The sequence below is a fragment of the Mixophyes fleayi genome, chromosome 1, assembly GCF_038048845.1.
Source record: "Mixophyes fleayi isolate aMixFle1 chromosome 1, aMixFle1.hap1, whole genome shotgun sequence".
Classification (NCBI taxonomy): domain Eukaryota; kingdom Metazoa; phylum Chordata; class Amphibia; order Anura; family Limnodynastidae; genus Mixophyes; species Mixophyes fleayi.
In genome coordinates this window covers 264,067,809-264,087,553 of record NC_134402.1, presented here as the reverse complement: position 1 = coordinate 264,087,553, position 19,745 = coordinate 264,067,809, and the positions used below count along the sequence as shown (strand labels likewise).

Genomic DNA, 19,745 nt, shown 5'->3' with positions numbered 1-19,745 from the left:
CCTCAAACATCAATGAACTGAAGCAGTGTTGTAAGGAGGAGTGGGCCAGAATTCCTCAAATATTGTGTAAGCGACTGAGCAGCGTCTTCAGATAACTATTATTTCAGCCAGTGGATGAAGTGGGGGTGTATACCATGTTGAGCCATACCACCACTTCTATTGCCTGCATTGTAAAACTATCAAATTCAAATTCTCTTACGTTTTCCATACCGCCACTTCTAAATTTCCACTTTGACCACTGATTTCAGCATGATGCTGCTAAAAGTGGTTCTGCAAGATGGTGAATCATGGCCTCTGCTTTTTCACAAATGTTGGCCTATGTTTTTGTTGAACCCAAATCTGTTATGGTTTTTTTGTGAAATGAGATTAGATTAGGATTTAGGGAGGACTAGATGGTTGTTAGGACTGTGACCCACTGGCGATTAAATACTGCACCTCACTTGCGTTTGTAATGCGAATACAATACATGTAAAAATAAAACGAATTGTATTCAATACGCTCATACCAATCTTAAATGAATTTTTCCGCCTTCGTGCATTTGCAGTGAGAATAAGGTTGTGTTTTTTTTTTGCTTTTTGTTTTTTTTGGTGTTGCTCACTGCATTTCAGAGTGCTCATGTCACTGCACTTGAAAATGTTCATTGATCTCTATGGGAGTACATTGGGACACTATAGAGATTAAGAGTTCTGCAGCAGTTTTCTCCTAGCTGAGCGGTTTGCTTTCTCTATTATATTTTTTTATTTTTTTTATTTTATCATTTTCATTTCTTGTGGATTGCAAATTTAAAATTGTTCTCTTGTATTACAAATGCATTTTGTATTATTATTAATTAATTAATTTCAATATTTAGATTATATTGGTAATATAGTGTGGTGCGATGTTTAACATTTTATTTTTTTATTTTTAAGATTTAAATAGTTATCAAATCTTCCCAGCATACCCATTCAGCACACTTTAAATTTTATATTCTTTAACAACCAACACTTTACTGTTATTATGTAAAATGGTAATTGAACATTGCACATTATTAAATCTTAAATCTTTAACTACTGTGCCATCTGCTGGCATAATTTTGTTATAGCAGGCAAAGTAGAATTATCTACAGGTTATCAAATGTGGTGGGATATTTCATGTGGTGAAGAAAATGTTTAGTTTTAGCAGTGGCAGGCATTCTTTTTCATATTTACGTATAATTAATATAAAATGATGGATTTGTTTTTTAAAACGCACGTAAGTCTGGTATACATTAAGCCCAAATTCAGCAAGGAGCGATGTGAAGACGTGTGGTGATGAATACAGGTGTAAATCTGCTCTGCTTTACAAAACACTGCAGGATACATCCAATAACTATGTGGAATATAAAATCACAAAATAGCGCGTACATGCACACAAAAAAAAACAACTATTCAATTAATGACGCCTGTTAAAGTCATTTATGATAAAACATTAAAAAATAAAGTGGTTTTTTTTCTAGTCCCCCCCCCCGCCCCATTAAATACATTTATTATGTTATGAATGTCTACTGTGCATAAAAGTTTTACAGCTCTTGGTTGCATACATATGTAATATCATGCATACTCAGACGTTATCACTTAGACTAGACCTGTAGCTGGAACAAGAGATACGGCAAGTACTTTTGGGATGCCCAGACCTTGGATCGGATGCTGCTACGTGTGTTTTAGATTGGCATTGCCCTTACTGTACATTGACTACGGTCAAACGCTCCTTCCCCGCCCGTTCCCTCCTTGAAATTGTAGGCAGTAGTAAGTATCATTTGTGTTCGAAGATGAAATGAATGTCACTGCGTTCTGTGGTGAATAAGCTGGTTCTGGGCATGCGCAGAGTGACTTTGCGGATTGTGCACACAAAATCACTGTTTACGTTCCTTGATGAATTGGGTCCTAAATGTTTTCTGTAAAATGTAACATACGTTTTATATGCCAATTTAATTCAGCAGGGGGAATAATAATTAGAACTTTATAATGTTCTGACTAATATAACTGCGAGTATAATCAAAAGTGACATTTTAATGTGTATATGTTTCTTGCACATTAGCTATACATTAAACAGACAACATATAACTAAACATGTTAGATTTTTGGTGTTGGTTAGCTAGCAGAGTCAGCCATTTTTTGGTTCACTATAAATTTTTGAGCATGTTCAGTGCTTCTGACAAACTTTGTGACATCATCAGACTGTTGGAAGCCTGCCAGCTTTCAACACATAGACTCTGTACTAACGCATACGATTAGTGTAACAGCCGCTTCAACCCAAAACATCATTTAAATAGTGCCTGAGGCATTTTACCAGAATGCACTAAACCAATAGGCATAATTATAAATGATTTTCTCAAGAATGATGCACTTGACATTGTAATTAGGCTTTAGTCGACCTGTGAAATTGATATTACATTTTTCAGAAGTGCATGATGGGTGTAAATTGGTAAAAAATTTAACATTAGTGTTCAGATATATAACGGCCTGATTCATTAAGGAACATAAATGCTGATATGTGTCATATTTTGCGTAAAAATTGCTCAACGCTTGTTCAGAAACGTACTATACGCCAGTGAAGGCAAGTGCATCCAATTCATCTTTGAACGCAAAGGACACTTCCGACTGCCTACGATTTCAAGGTCGGAATGTGGGAGGGAAGGGGCGTATGAATGTATGCAATGTACAGTATTGACGTGTCGAGGCTTTTTTTTTTTTATTACGTTTTTTTCATTAATGATTATATTAACAACAGGTGTTAATGTATTTATTTTTTTTCTATGCTTTTTGAGCATACCTGCTTGCATTTTTTTGTCCATTCAAAAAAAAAAAAAAAAATTGCGTTCACTATGCATTCTTTATGATTGAGGCCCAACATGTTTAAAAAGATTCATCTTGATTATCGAATACATCAAATAATGAAACGTGGCTTTAAAGTATTTTTTTGGCCTACCTGACCCGTGTTCATGTATGTGTAATAGTAAGCCATGTGTTTGTTCATGTAATAATTTGATGGCAACCAAGGACCTATTTATTCTTGAAACATTAAACAAAAATTGCTGTGGTTTTTTTGGTCAAGATCTTATGGACTATAGAGGTTTGCAATGAAAAACCACAGTTTTGAAGAAATCTATGTATCTTTGACTCCCAGCAGCCTAATATCAATTAGTTTGGATTTTAAGTTAGTTGCAATTCCTGGATGGATGATTCCCTGTACTGGCTCCAAAGAGACAAGCTATAATGTAGTATGTTGTGCAATGTGGTGTCTTTAAATATGTGTAGTGAACATGGGGGATAAGTGCCCTCTTGTGGCTACATATAAATGTCCTTCTTTGGCGTTATGAAATGTTGGTGGAATATAGGACACATCTTTTATGTAATCCCGAGCCAGGACTCAATAATTATTTTAGAATCTAGAAGCCAGCCTTTTTTAGATAGTATCCAAAACCATATGTGGTGCCCCAAAATCTGAGTACCCTGGGGTGCATCTATATGTTTTTAATTTGTTAATTTAATTTGTTAATTGTTAAAAGTGTTTATAAAGATTTAAAAAAAATAAAAATATCTTCTTGAGGTAGAAGTGACAGTTGGAAGTGGTTGGTGGTTGCCGGGAGTAACAGGAAGGAGGAGTGTGTGGCATAGCAACAAGTCCACTAACTTTGGTAATAACTGTGAACTCCCAGAAGGCAGTGGGAAGAGGAAAGTTCTAGACTTCTGAGGGAGAGGGATCCCTGTGTCTGCATAGACTGAGAGAGAAAAATAGGGACAGAATGAAATTCGGACAAAGTGATATATAAGCAGATTAAAGGTGAAGTAAGTGTAAGAAGAGAAGAAGTGAGCCAAAGAGAGGTGTGAGTAAAAAGGAAAGTACTGAAAACAAATAATCAGTATAGAGATCTGTGACATCACACTAAACAGACTGAGCTATGTATTGAGAACAGTGTGAGAGGAGAGAAAATAGAGAGGTCTGTGAATACACACAAAAAGAGACTGTGTAATACAAAAGATCATCAGTTTATTTGGCGTGAAAAAGTAATTTATGGGCCCCAACCACGTGCAGCACTTCTACTAAATTCCTGTGCACAGTTCAACCCAGGACTGAGTGTAAAATATGGTAACGTTACCAGGGATAATATTGGTGCACCAAATGTTTTAGTTGAATATTAATGTTAAGTGATTTACCTGAAAATTGATTTATTATTATATGTTAAATGCTATTGTGCTCTATGTTGATCAAATGAATATTTTGTCATTACCATTGAGTTGAAGGGGTCAGTGGCGCGGTGGCTTACCAAAATTATCTTTACCGCGTTATTAATAAACCCAAGTTATTTGACCAATCCTTGTCCCTTTCATTGAAGTATTTATCTCCTGACCACCGGATATCCGACCAAAAAAGAACCTGACTCGTGTTTGGCGGACAAGGTAAGGGAAGGAAATTCCCATCAGTACTCGGCCACCACACATACACATACTTCCCTTTTACACACAGCTCACTCCTCTTACAGACTTTACATCCCTTTCAATTCACATCATAATCTTTCTTTATCCCCACATCAGTCTGCTTCATTTCATCCCTGTATCCCCTCTCAAATCCATTCTCTGTGCTGCTCAAACCATAAACCCCCTCCTCATCATCATTACCCACTCAATTCTCTTCTCCACCCCATCCCCCCCATCATCCTCATCCCTGTATTTCCCTTTCATCTTAATTAACTCCCAGTCACCATTCTAATCATAATAATTAACACCATTATTAAACCCCCCATCTTTAGTCATCATTAACCCTTGCATCAATCATTAAGTTGTCTATTGCGCACCATTATTACCCCTCCTTTTAATAACCTTCCATTATATCATTAACTTCCTCCATCACTAACCCCATACTTTATTAGTAGCCCCTCCATCTGATTCATTACACTGCTCTGCACTTCTGTGTACACCTTCTCCAAACGCATCGTGACACAGCAGTGCTCAGAGGAGAAGGACAAATGGCCCAATTCTTAGGCACTATGGTGACCCTGGGTTTTGATGAACTCTGCCCTGAGCAATATGGCCCCATTTTTTATGATAATATTTGAACCTGCTCATAAATTCCTGGTTTTTGTTTTTGTTACACAATATGTAGTGTTGGTAATACAAACCACAGCATGTATGCAGTGCAAACAACAATATTTAGTGTTGACATTGGCTTTAAATGGGCGTTACCTGTTACTGGCAGCATCCTCCCTGTGTATTCACCTTACCATGATTTAACTGTTTAACTATGCTGTTGTTGCTTGTAGTGTATCCAACAAACTGAGCAGGTAGTGCTACAACAGTGACATTTACACTTTAGACTTGTAAGACAATGTCATTGTAACATATTTTTCGACAAGCCTAATACAGTAAAAGCCTGAATAAAAGAACTGATAGCAGCTTGACCATGTACACAAAGTCAGTACAGATAAACTGCGCATGGGGCTACCTTGCTTGTCCTGACATTCATGTGGATGTTACTTTGAGATGTACCACCTACCTAAATATTGTTGCAGACCAAGTACACCCCTTCATGGCAACGGTATTTCCTGATGGTAGTAGTCTCTTTCAGCAGGATAATGTGCCCCGCCAATCTGCAAAAATTGAGGCACATGAGAGATCAAGATGTTGTCTCGTTCTCCAAATTCTCTAAATCTCAATCTGATCGAGCATGTTTTTCCAGTACTGTATGGGAGATGCTGGAAAAGCAAGTCTGAGCCATAGGGGCCCCACCTCACAAAATTAGAGGACTTAAAGGATCTGCTGCTAACATCTTGGTGCCAGATACCACAGGACACATTCAGAGGTCTTGTGGCGTCTATGCCTCCAATGGTCAGATCTGTTTTGCCGGTATGAGGGGGGACCTATATGATATTAGGCAGGTGGTTTTAATGTTGTGGCTGACCAGTGTACATTCAGTGTTAACCTGACATTCTACTGCAGTTCTGTTTAAAAGTAAAGTTTTACCTTAACAATACACTATAGACAGCTAAAGTCCCAACCTGATCTTTCAGAAGGTGTCCTAATGGTATCTATTGCTGGTAAAAATATTTAATTTTTTTTCAAAAACTTATACTGCATTCATTTCAGCTACTGTAACATTGTTGACCTGCCTCAGGCTACAAATTCATCAATCCACACTAAAGTCTGCAAACCTATGAGTCGTTCTGTTTATGTTGCTTTAGAGAAGCATCTCCTTCCTAACATTGCAAAGGAATAAAAGCGAAAAATATGGAAATACATAAGTACAAAGTGTTCAGTTATCTTGGGTATGATTTTCATCTCAGTAATACACACCTTTTTGATACTTTATATAGTAATGCCAAATACTGGCACTTTAGGCAGACAAAAAAGGAACAAGGCTGTTTTGATACAATAACACGTTATACCAGGATTGTACTTAATGAATGCTTCTTATGAGCAGAACTCCCCTTTCATACGGATCACTTATGAAACCTTGTACATTTTTACCTGTCATTTAATAAATGTGAGCTGTGAAATTATAGATCATAAATGACAGCCTATACATTAATATTTTTTTTTTACATTTTTATTTTAACTTATTAATATTTATCTGTGCTCAGCTTATTCTTGCTAATCTATTTGTCTTACTGATGGTGTTTTCATCCCACATTACTATGATATTCATTTTGATTAGTTTTATCTTGGTATAGTTGTATTTCTTTCAGAATGTTTTTTTTTCCAAAGATGTTTATAATTAATGAGAGAAAGTGATGGCGGTGGAAGGAAAAACAATCCATGCTAACATTTTAATCCATTAATTAAAGAACAGAGGTGTGGAGGCTTACATAATCTCGGGTATGGAGGCTGAAATAATACAGGGCTGGTTCTTAAACCACACACAAATAGCCTTAGCTGCTGTCCATCCAGCCTATTTAAGACTGCATTAGGCAGTATTTGGAAACAAATTAGAATCCAATACACTTCAGGGTGCCAGCTGTGTCGCAATATATAAATGCCCTTTATAGTTACAAAACAAAAACAGTTGTTAGCATTTACCTTTTACTACTGCTAATCTTGCTCTTTAGGTATTAGTTCATACTTTGATTATTGTGTGTTTGTGCTTGTGCATGTATGTTTATGTATATATCTATATATAGATCTGTATATCTAGAGATCGATATAGATAGATATATCTACAAGTTGGGAATTCATTGTATCTTATTTTAAAATGAAGCTAAGTTGAGCCAATTTTGGGAGTAATAAAAAGAACTCTGTGAGTAAATATTGGAGCTTTGTTCATTTCACTTACCCATTCATTTCAGTGTAGTTGTGTGCCACATATAGAAACCCCATTGAAATTAATTTACAATTAGAAATTATGGGCCATCACTAGCGGCTAATGTGTTCTAAAAAAAAAAAAACGAATGGAGAAAAGAAGCTATTATTATGATTATTTTTTTAATATAAAATCCCTTTAATAGATTTAGCACCATGTCAGTGGATAAATAATGGCAATTTAAATGGCTATTTATGAAAATTATGCTTTAGATTCCCTCCACACAGTTCTCATATTGGTGCTTAGAATTTTGCTAGTCTTTTGAATTTATCATTTGGATGTTTATTTCTTCTCGATATTGTCTTTGCAAATCTATATGTTCATTAAAATTATTTTTTGTTTTAGAATACTAAACAATTTTTTCCACATCATTCAGGTACATGGTGTATTACTTTCCTTCTGACCTGTTCTACAAATGCTTCTGCTTCTTACCTCTCCGAGTCATTGCTGCAGCAATGAAGGAGGTGACCAGGACATGGAAGATTTTGTCTGGAGTTGCACAAGCAAATAGCCGTTTTAAAGACGCTTGGCTAGTAATGATTGCTAATGGCTGGGCAAAAGGTGATATGCAAATCATTTTTCTCTTAATTTGTTTTTCAAATTGAAACAAAGCTACTAAAGGACGAGATGAAACCAAGCATTTAGTCACCATATTGTTATTTATAGTCATTTCTGGTACATCCTTTAGTATTATGAGAGTCACTAAACAGAATCGGGTAAGATTTTAGACCACACCCCCTGTGGATGACTTGACGCCCCCCCTCCCCCTTTTGGTTTGGCCCTTTCGCTACCACTGTTGTTATTATTATCCTTTGTTTGGCGCCACAAGAGTTCCGCAGCGCCGTACACCGCACAAAACAGTAGACTATACAGGGTGAGACATAACTGAACAGTAAACAATAAATACCAAAACTTCAGAGGCTCCAGGCAGGCTAATGCAGTACAGACAGAGCAGAAGAACAGGTATGGAGACAGGAGGGAAGAGGGCCCTGCTCAAATGAGCTCACATCCTAAGGGAGGGTGAACAAAACTCAAGCACAAAGGGAGCCACTGTTACATCCTATGGGCTTCCACGTGATGTTTCCAACCCCACTGAACTCCATAAATAGCTATGATTGTTGGAATATGGACATGGCTGATGCAATCACATTATTGACTTCCAGTAGGGAAGAAGACCTTAGAGTGGCAAGATAAAGTGCAAGGGCCCCAGGGTAGGGAGCAGATAGGGGTCTCTTCAGAATCACCAGGCACTCCAGTCGACTGAGTACCGGGAATTGATTTCTTCTCCACATATGGAACTGCATAAAGTGCAAAGTGTTTATTGAATCAGATCTGAAGCCAGAAGCTGCAACAAACTTAAATAGCATGGCAGGCCTTGTAAGGCACTCAGGGAAATAGGAGGTAGTAGTAATAACCTTAAATATACCTTTTTAAACAATCTGCTATACAGTACACACCTCATAAAACAGTATCACATATTATACACATGCACCTCATTATACACTATCACATATATCGCACATGAACCTCATTACACACCAATACATATCTTGCAAAGATGCCACTTTTTGCACACTGTAACATATCATGCACACACCTCATTACCAGCTATTGCATATCTCATGCACAGGCACATACCTCATTACATACGATCACATATCAGACGTTTAGGTCCCTGGGTACAATATGACGAGTTGAGCAAGCTTGCCAAGTTTGCATTATAACTACACCACATCTTCATTTTTACCTCCAGCAGTGTGGTTTTTGTTTGTTTGTTTGTTTGTTTTTGAAATTTGTGTTTTATGATGCAGAGTAACATGTTTTCTTATTTATTTTGATCTATCATAAACTCCCATAGTTTAATGTACAGTGCATTAAGGAATGAATGAATTGATCTATTTTCGTCTCTAGCTGCTGGAGGTGGCCTAATCTCTAACTTTGAACAACTTGTGAGAGGTGTCTGGAAACCAGAGAGCAATGAACTTCTGAAGATGTCATAGTACGTATTATTCTAACACTTTCTTTGAGAACTTGTAACATTGAGCTGTTGAAAAGTTTGCTTGTGCCAAAACAATGCCAGTTCTACTGTATTAGTAGTTCACTTCTACTGAATAATGAGATCCATAATAACACAAGTAAGCAATGCATTATTGTAAGTATTTTAGCAGTAGAACAAATGGAGAACTCGGCTAATTTTTTTGCATTTCTGTCCTCCATTTTTATATTTATCCTTGATCATCTGCCACTGGCTATCTCTGTCTTCACGCCTACTTATCTTGCCCCTTTCACTTAAAGAATGATCATGGATTTTGTAGACAGAATACATCATTCTGTACGGTCATAATTCGTTAAAAGTTTAATGTAAATTTAATCAATTTTTAGTTTTTTTTTACAAAAAGTATTTTTTTGTTATATTCAAAGGTTGTAAATTCCCAGGCGCAGAGAAGATGTTAAGTTAATAGAGGTATCAGTAATGTAGGTGTATATATGCAAATGTTAACACACACCAAAACTTGTAAACTGATTAAATCCAATGGGTCATGCAAATAATCAAAAACCATTGTATTAAAAACGAGATAAATAGTATCAATGCACTGATGATACCTACACTGGTTGTTTTTGTCTGTGACTTGCAATCATCACCAAATGCAGGTGATAATATTGCTAAGATGAGCTCAAAAGATATAATGTTATATACCCGCAATTTTTAACTGATTGCCAGATAAACAACATGAGTGACCGATTATTTTTTTTTTATCTGTTGTACTACACACACACACACACACACACACACACACACACACACACACACACACACACACACACACACACACACACACACACACACACACACACACCTTGTGCTTTTTGTCCACACCCTTCCATGGCATCATTGTTTTACTGAATAGACTATCACACTCTATACATTTGCAAATAGATTGTGACTGTCTATCTTTTTGTGTTTTGTGTGTGTTTTTGTTTCTGTTTTGTTTTTTTTTGCCTGGTAAGCCTATAATATACAGTAGGACATGAAAGAGAGAGTGAGGGACAAATTGACAACAGCGATCCACTAATTTCTCATACAGGTGGAGTCAATGAACCGAATGTGTGATGTTTAAGGTAATGTACTGCACCTGTACAAAATTCAGCTTGCTAATATAAGGGTTATGAATACTTTTGATATTTAATCATCCCTGCTTTTCATTTTTAGTAATTTGTTGAAAGGTCTTGGAACATTTTATTTTTACACAGTATGTATTCAATACTTCGCGTATCAGTGCCAAAAGAATCATACTTGAAGCTATTTCAAATTCAGAATCTGCAGCATCAAAATGTGGAAAATGTGTTTGTTGAATATTTTTCCAAGGCACTGTATCTGAGGTCATAGAGACAGGCTTCCAAACTGTATCTTATTTAGACCAAGGGCCTTCCTCCTGGTGAAGATGCCAAGAGGTTCCCCTGATTATAGATATCTGACTCTAGCTGCTTCAGCTCTTTCCTTGCTTGATACACTGGAACCAGGGCTGGACATCACTAACCTGGTTCATTGTAGGCTTGTGTGTACATGATACAGAGCTACATTATTGGGGACCCGGGCTATGCATCTGTAGTTTCAGAAGATAATAAATGTTCTTAGTAATTGTGAAAATAAAATGAAGGTGTTACATATATCTCAGTTTATATAAGTAATATATGTTCCTCTGCTTTATTTGCAGCCCTGTAAAAATTAGTTTAATTGGAGCAGTTTTGTTCACGTTGCAACATTTGGAGCTACTCCCAATTCCAAGATACAACCTCATGTTTCTCTACACCATCTTCATAATAACTGCAAAGGTAATAATGTGCTGATGTTAAAAGATTTTTTGAAAAGAACGTAATTTCAACATATAATGATGAATTGTGAATCTTACTCATTTGCTGCGTAGGACAAGTGAGATTAATCACGTGAGAATATTTGAAAGCTGCATAGGGCACTATATGGACAAAAGTATTCAGACACTTGACCATTACACCAACAGGGATTGTAATGACATTGTAGTTAAAAACATATACTTTAATATGGAGTTGGTCCCCCTTTTGCAGCGATAACAGCTTTCCACAAGATGTTTGAGTGTTTCTTTGGGAATTTGTGCCCATTCATTCTGTAGAGCATTTATGAGGTCCTTGCTTTGTGCACTGGGGCACATTCATGTTGTAATAGAAAAGAGCCTTCCCAAAAAATGTTGCACAAAGTTTGAAGCATAGCATTGTCCAAAATGACTTGGAATGCTGAAGCATTAAGTTTGCCTTTCACTGGAGGTAAGGGGCCTAGCCCAAACCCTGAAAAACAGACCCATACCATTATCCCTCTTCCACCAACCTTCACAGTTGGCATAATACAGTCAAACAGGTAAAGTTCTCCCGGCATCTGCCAAACCCAGATTCACCCATCTGAGTGCCAAACAGAGAAGCGTGATTCGTCACTCCCCAGAACACGTTTCCACTGCTCCACAGTACCGTGTCAGAGTGCTTTACACCACGCCATCCGACACTTGGCATTGGTCTTGGTGAAGTCAGGCTTGCATGCAGCTGCTCAGCCATGAAAACCCATTCTATTATGCTCCCGCCGCACAGTTTTTGTGCTAAGATTAATGCCAGTGGAAGTTCGGAACTCTTCAGCTACGGAATCAGCAGAGCGTTGGCGACTTGTACGCACCATGTGCCTTAGCATTCGTTGGCCTCACTCTGTGATTTTACGTGGTCTTCTACTTCGTGGCTGAGTTGCTGTTGTTCCTAAACGCTTCCACTTTCTAATAATGTAATTTACAGTTGACCAAGGAATATCCAGCAGGGGTGAACTTTCACGAACCGTCTTATTGCAAAGGTGGCATCCTATCTGGTGGTAGTCAGCATATCGCTTTTTACATTGTCCATGGCCGAATACTTGCATTACTCCCTTAACAGCACCGATAACAGCGTTGCGGTTCCCAGTGACATCATTAAGTCGCGTCGGCTTCTTCATTCATCGCAATTGCTTGCAGTCGGTGGGCACATCAGTCATCAATGCAGCCTCGTCGGGAAGGAGCCCTTCGGCGTGAAGACGTCAGGGTAAGTCTTGTTGGAATAATCGGCATCATTATTTCGTACTCCACCCATCCTATCACAGTGCCACGCTTGAAGCCACTGAGCTCTTGAGAATGACCCATTTTGTATCACAAATGTTTGCAAATGGAGACTGCTGATTTTATATACCTCCAACAACAGGTCTGATTGAAACACCTCAAATCAATAACTCAATAATTAACAGGTGTGTCCAAATACTTTTGTCCATATAAGGTACGTGTGTGTATGTGTATATGTATGTGTATGTATGTATGTATGTGTATATATATATATATATATATATATATATATATATATATATATATATATATATATATATATATATATATATATATATATATAATTTCTCCCATAGGGGATTCAAAATGAATCTGTTGTACATGGGGAAGGACATTTTGAGGTTAACCTTCATTTTTCTTTCCTATTCTTTTCTATTTATACGTATATTTGGAAAGCAGAAGCTGCTGGCTAAGCACAGAATGAGAGGGGTTAAGGTAATAGTAAGGCTAATATACAAGATGGGCTTCTGACATTTACACATATTTGTATTCCTTTCCTGTCAGCATATTCAGGATACAGTGCTTTTCCTTGTCAGAAAGCAGTTTGGGTAAAAAAAACACCACCACCTGTAAAGAACTGCACTTGTAGAACAACAGTGATTTGTGAAATGATATCTGGTGCTGTACTTTAGTGGTCTTTATCTTTCAGAGGAATATCCTATAGCAATATATTGACTCGGCAGGAGACCAAGAAATTTTAACTTGTCACTAGCAGAGGAAAAGGGCCTATGTACCTGTTTTGCATGCACTGTGCAGAACTTTACCTGTAAGAAACTACTGAAATGTGATTGCATTATTTTAAACAAAATCTATTTATAAGACAACATGGCCTATTTAAACAGGCATTCAATCAAACACTGGTTGTATAGTTTTAGCTGACAAGCTATGTTCCACCACACAGAGCATTGCTGCCATTTGGACTTGCACCTAGTGTGACTTCATCAGGATTTACTTGGAAATGGGAAAGCACAGGCAATATTCTGCCAGTTTTTACCTTTTGGTCGTGACTTTTTTTCTGCCACAGTTTATATCCATTGTAATTGCCCTTGATGAACACTTAAATCATTGGCATTCAAAAGTAGAAAAACATCTTTAACAACCCCCCTTACTAAAACCTGACCCACCACCTGTTACAGGAAGCCAGGAGCCGGCTTGCAACGCAGTTTATGGCACTGGAGGGTGCGATACATATGTTCAACAGTTACATGATCAACATTTATATCGTCAACACCATAATGTAGACAGGGTTGGAAAGTCAACAATCTTGACATCAACAATATTATTAGGTCGACCATTCTAATGTAGACATTATTATTATTAGGTCATTCTAAAGTAGAAAGAAGTATTGGGTCGATGCTGGAGGGCCAGGGAGATGATCATAAATATCAGCAGCACTATCTAGCCGCATCTGATTCACTGATTGGAAATCGATGCCTCCAGTGCATAATACTGAAATTATGACAGTTACAACTATATTATATGAAGTTGCTGCCGTCTTTTTGCATTACTACTTTGACATTTGTACTACAGCAGGACAAAAGATTTACAATAGATTTGTAAAGAGCTAAACAAGAGATGTGGATGTTTTTGTATTGAACTTCATTTTATGAGGAAAATGTGAATATCGGCTGCTTCATAAATGAAGCCCTTGGTCTTGCTCATGTCCAGTCTGGCCCATTCTGCTTTGACGCCACAAGTATCCTCGGCAACAGGTGTGGCATCAGCAGAAAAATGTATAGACTTAGGTGTCCACAGATAGACCTTGAAAACTGATGCATAGCAGACAGGGTTTACTTTTTACAATTAGCTGTAATTTGTAAATAGCCTAATGGAGAAATGGTTAATAAAATATATATTTTGTTTGGAAAGTGACTGGTCCATTTTAAGAACAACGTAATTTTAAGTGACACTTCTAGGACCTATTTAAAATGTTTTTTTAACTGTAATAGAATGTAGTTAAAATTACCTTCGCTGCAGTGGGTTCTTATGGAGGCATACCTTTTATGTATGTTATCTTCTTAGCCTACAACAGTGTTTTCCAACCCTATTCCTCAAGTACCCCTAACAGTGCATGTTTTCCATATCACTTTGCTTGAGCACAGGTGTATTCATTACTGACTGACACAGTTTGAAAGATCCACAGGTGGTATAATTATTTCACTGGTCACCTGGAAAACCTGCACTGTTAGGGGTACATGAGGACTTGGGTTGGGAAACACTGACCTATAAGATGGCTATAGCTAAATCTTCTAAACTTATAACACATTTTAATATTGCATAGTAGGAAATTGGAAGGTGTGGATGTCTACTTGATCATTGCAAACAATCTTCATTGAAAGATATTGTAATGGATTTGTTGTAATAGGCTTTGTTTAATTAAGCTACCTTTTGCTAATGATGAGAATTGTGAAGATCTTCTGGGCGACATGCTAATTTTCTTACCTCTTGGTTCCCTGTTTAGGTTACAATGATGCTAACACGGTCCTCTGCCTCTCCATTTAAACCGATTGAAAATGTAATTGGTCAGTATGTATTTGGATTGCAGCAAATCCCAACAGCAACTAAACAAAAGGTTCCAGCCGGGGATAAAGAGTCACCAGGCACAAAAGGGAAAGTTTCCAAACAAGACGTTAAAGACAGCAGTGAGCCCAGTGAGACTACAAGGAAGAGACAGACTAAGAAGAGTGAATGAACCAGCGATATATAACACTACATAATCTAAATGTTCGTTATAAGCTGTTTGCTGCCATCCATAGTTACAGCATAAGATGGAGTCAATGTGAATTAAAATAAGGTTTATTAATATTTACAAAGGTGCAGTGTTTTGACATTTTAGCATACACATTTAGAATTGGCACATGTCTCTCTTGTAGTCATGTATAGTCCTAACGTTTACTTGAACTAGACACAAAGCACAATTTCAGTTTTGCACATTATCCCCCCTGAGAGCAGTATGCTATGCTGGTCATACAGTTCAAGGCCTGATCTACTTAGAAGCCAGTGAATAAATGCATACTGCACATTAGCAGTTGTCCTAAGCAAAAAATAAATCCATATGTCATTATTCTGTTTATTTTTTATTGAATGGGTTTCCTTATTGAGGTGTGGGGTTTATAAATATAATTAGAATAGTTTTTAATTATCTTTCATATGCAATAATTCTTGTTATAGACACCAGTGTGATTTCAGCACAAAATACTTTTCCAAATGGTTAGTTTTTTAAATTGGATACATTTGATAAATATTTATCTCAAATTTTATTTAAATACTTAATTTTTCTATATTTCCTAAAAATCTGCCTTTTTAATTTTATTTTTTTACTATTTAAAAGTTATTGTTATTCTCACCATGGTGTAAGCAGTTGTACTGTTTAATTTTCAAAATGTGAATTTTCTATATTTCTCACAGCATTTGTCAAAAATGAATACCTGAATAAAAAAGTGATAGCTTTCACAATGCACCCAGTTTGACATGCTTTTTGTGTTTCGTGTAGTGGTAGTAGTATTATGTATTTTTATTCAGTAGCTTAATTTGCAGTTCTTTTAAACAACCTTTACATTATACATATTTATGAAAAGATAGAAGTATGCATGCAAGTTTAGTGTTTCTACAGGACAGGCAACAGTGTGTGTTTTTTTTTTTTTTTTTGTTTTTTTTTGTTTTTATTTTTGCTCTTTTTCCCCCCAGAGGTAACAGTCCATAGTGCGCCACCGTATTTTTAGATTTTTTTATTTGTTTATTTAATTTGTGTATTCTTTACCTATATCTTCTGGCAGTTCAGCAACCTTCATTTTGTCATAAACTGTAAAATTAATTTCAGGAAGCGATGAAATATTGTGGTCATAATGCAAGAAGAAAAGCACTGCCCTTGCTTTTGCAACAGTGCAATTGTTTTCTGCATTTCTATTTTAACAGTTTGGCATCACAGAACCATGTACAATAGCACAATACAGTATACAAATACAATTACCTTTACTGTGAACTTACCCAAGACTCCATAAATCAGAGTTTCCATTTTTTCTAAAGTTCTAGGGCAGTTTCACATGTTCATAGAAAGGTATTTTGAGCATCCACCCAAGGAACATGAATATCATTAGACCTCCCTATATTTCAGATATTTATTTGTCCCTATATTAAATAAAAGGGGGTGCTCTCCCAGAACAAGGCCAAAACATACATCAAATGCAGAAAAAACTCTTATGGAGGTGCGAACATTAAAAATTGACCCTACAATGTGTATATTTAGTGAAATATGGACACATTATAAAATAATTATTTACAAGAAAGTTTATTCTTTGCAAGGAAAACAATCTGACTATAGTAGATGCCAACTGCCTTCCTAATAATAGATCTGTGAAAATAATTGATAAATTTGAGCAAAAGAGAAACTGTCCTGATAGATTCTATAAGGTGTGAAGCGACTGGCTTGATTTTTATTTTATTTCCCCCCCCCCCCCTCACAAGAACTGGGTGGAGAGTGAATGTGGGACCTTAGTAAACAAACATAAATAGATTATTAACAAAACTATAAAGTTAATGCAATATTAAAGATTAATGACTAGTGTCATTTTTAAAGATATGCATATATTTTCCTATTTATTGTATTCATACTATTCTCCAGGTTGATTTATTGACAGCATATTATCGCTATAGATGCACTTTGACACTACATTAAGGCTGTGTGAAACCTCAGTGTGTGATAAAGATAAGATAAATAAAACAATTTGAAAAAAATCCATAAACTTGAAAAAGGAATCCCAAAAAGACAATCAAAAGATGTGTTTTAATAGCTTATGTAACTAGAATTAAATTGGCACTGCGTGCCACATGTTTAATGTATCGCCCCTTTCTTGAGTTTCAGTTATGCATTGCCGACATGTAATGGCAGCTACTAGGATGGTTTTATGTAAGTGAATAGTGGGCAGCTTTTAACAGTCAGCGCGGACATACCCATAATAACATTTTTTGTCTTATGTAATGAGAGTTGTCTGATTCAGCATTATGGTTTTCCATGTATTGCCATGACTGGCTGCTTGGAAGCCTCTTGGTGCACATCAACAAAGTCATCTATTCTCAACAACCTGTAAAAAATAAATAAATAAAAAGGGCAGACCCATTGCTATATCTGGCCCCAATGAATAACCAGCACCAGTACTATAACCTGAGCTTGTTACTGCTAATGAAGGGAAACAACAAACGTAGGGTTATAGTTTAAAGATGGGAAAAATCATTCTGTGGAACTGGGAAAGTTCCTTCAAGCACAGAACTGCAGTATGCTCATGACTGCAAGTGCATGCTTGATCTTGTGGAACTACAAGAACCCGCATTCCCAGGCAAGCAGGATCCACTATAACATACAACACCACAAATGTATGTAATAGAAAAAAAACCCATAACATTTTATTGATTGTTGTGAAAATAAAGACACCCCCAAACTCTACTTTATTTCTCTTTGGATTATGTCATTGATGAAGATACGCATAGGGCTTCCTTGGATTAATAAAATGGTAAAAACCAGGATGAAGCCAACTGCTCCTTATGGAAACCTGTTGCTAGATTACCTATAGTTTAAACAGGTCTTCTGTCATCCACCCAAGTGAAGTGTTAAGTTCAGTTTAGGAAATCCTGGTTCTGACTATTTTTGTGTCTGACAGTTTGGTTCTGTTTTGGATTCCCTGGTTCTGACTTTTGCCTGTTCCTGACTTCCCTCTACCTGATGTTTTGGTTCAGTTTGGATCATTCGGTTCTGAACTCTTTCTATCCAGACTTCTCTTCTGATTTCCTCTTGATACTTTGCTGTCCGTTCTAGTTCTGACCTTGTTTGTCCACCACTCTTTACTTGTGACTCCAGCTACCCTCGCTAGTGATTCGCATTGAGGACCATGACCTGCACATTCCACACAGCTAAGCCCAAATCTCCTTGCAGGGGTCACTGGTGAACACTGGGGGCTGTTAGGAACCCCTCCAGCCAGCACAACACAACCCGGAGTCTACTCTGCCAGTCAGGTGTTCACTGGAGCCCCTGATGGTGGGGACAAACTGGGCTGCAGACTGACAGAGGGTCGAGAAGTGTGTACCGGCTGGGGAGAACCCAGGCAAGAAGAGTCAGGTCCACGCAGAGGTCAGAGGCCGGCAGCAAGTAGCAGTATCGATGAACAAGCTGAGGTCAGAGGTCACAGGCAAAGTAGCGGAACGGGTAAACAAGCCAAGGATCAGGGTCACAGGAAACACGAGCAAAGTCCAATACAAAGCCAAGGGTCATACACGGGAAGTCAAATATAGATATCAGGATACAGGAACTGGAACAAGCAGGTCAGCAGACTGGAACCCAGGAGCTATAACCGGCAATGAGGCAGCAGACCTCATTGCCTTAAATACCCAGCTGAACCAATGACAGGTTGAACACACTCCTGCAGGTTAATAAAGCAGTCACTAACAGCCAATCAGGGCTTGCCCCTGGCCTGCACAGTTGCAGGCTAATGCCTGTAATTGCCTCCTATAATCTGCCCATATTAATTAGCCCACAGGCTGTAGAACGCTGCGCCCGGCCTCCTCCTGTTGTCGGGACGCAGCTCTGAAGCGCATCTACTGGTTGCCCCGGCAACGGCCGGGTTATGGCCGGAAATGACGTCCCGGTCGTCATGGCGACGGCCGGGACGCGGGTGAGTGAGTCGCGGCGGCTGGGCACCGCCGCAGCTCGTAACAGGGGCGTGCTTGATTCTGTGCCTTTTTGTCCAGTTGCGATAACTACTGACAGGTACACATCCAGTCTTCCTAGCAAATTTGTGACATAATACTCTCGCCATAAAAACATGGATACTGCTGGAAAACCATCTACTTTTGATTTGCTTCAGCATCTGGCGATATGGGTGGATCAGCAAGAATCGAATCAGACCCAGCTCTTTCAAAGCTTGCAAGGATTGGCCACTAGCATGGACACTATTCGGGTCTCCCTGACTCCACCAGTACTGATCTCTTCTTCATCTGCAACAAAAACTGCTGGAAATATCTCAACCAATCCAGTTTGAACTTTCCCCAGGGAGTTTCAATGCTGAAAGAGCTAAGGTTGCATATATGATTTTTTTGCTGTCTGACCAAGCATTTGTTTGGGCATCCCCCTATGTGAGTGCAACAATGCTGAATTTAACAACATTCTTCAAGGTCTCCAGGAAGATTCTCGATGAGCCCGGCAGAGTTTTTGTCCACCTCCAGTCTGCTGAAGCTCCAGTAGGGCTCCATAACAGTTGGTCAATACGCTGTACAATTCTGCAC

The 19,745-nt window shown here is 37.8% G+C and overlaps 1 protein-coding gene across 1 annotated transcript in view; it reads left to right on the top strand.

The window, feature by feature from the left end:
- TMEM38B (transmembrane protein 38B) overlaps positions 1 to 15,785 on the top strand; it is a 40,654-nt gene extending 24,869 nt beyond the window's left edge. The window contains exons 3-6 of the mRNA XM_075210350.1: positions 7,688 to 7,872; positions 9,223 to 9,310; positions 11,028 to 11,145; positions 14,935 to 15,785. Of these exons, the coding sequence (XP_075066451.1) occupies positions 7,688 to 7,872; positions 9,223 to 9,310; positions 11,028 to 11,145; positions 14,935 to 15,165 (622 nt within the window). The 3' untranslated portion in view covers positions 15,166 to 15,785. The remainder of the gene's footprint in view (positions 1 to 7,687; positions 7,873 to 9,222; positions 9,311 to 11,027; positions 11,146 to 14,934) is intronic.
- The last annotated feature ends 3,960 nt before the right edge of the window (positions 15,786 to 19,745 follow it).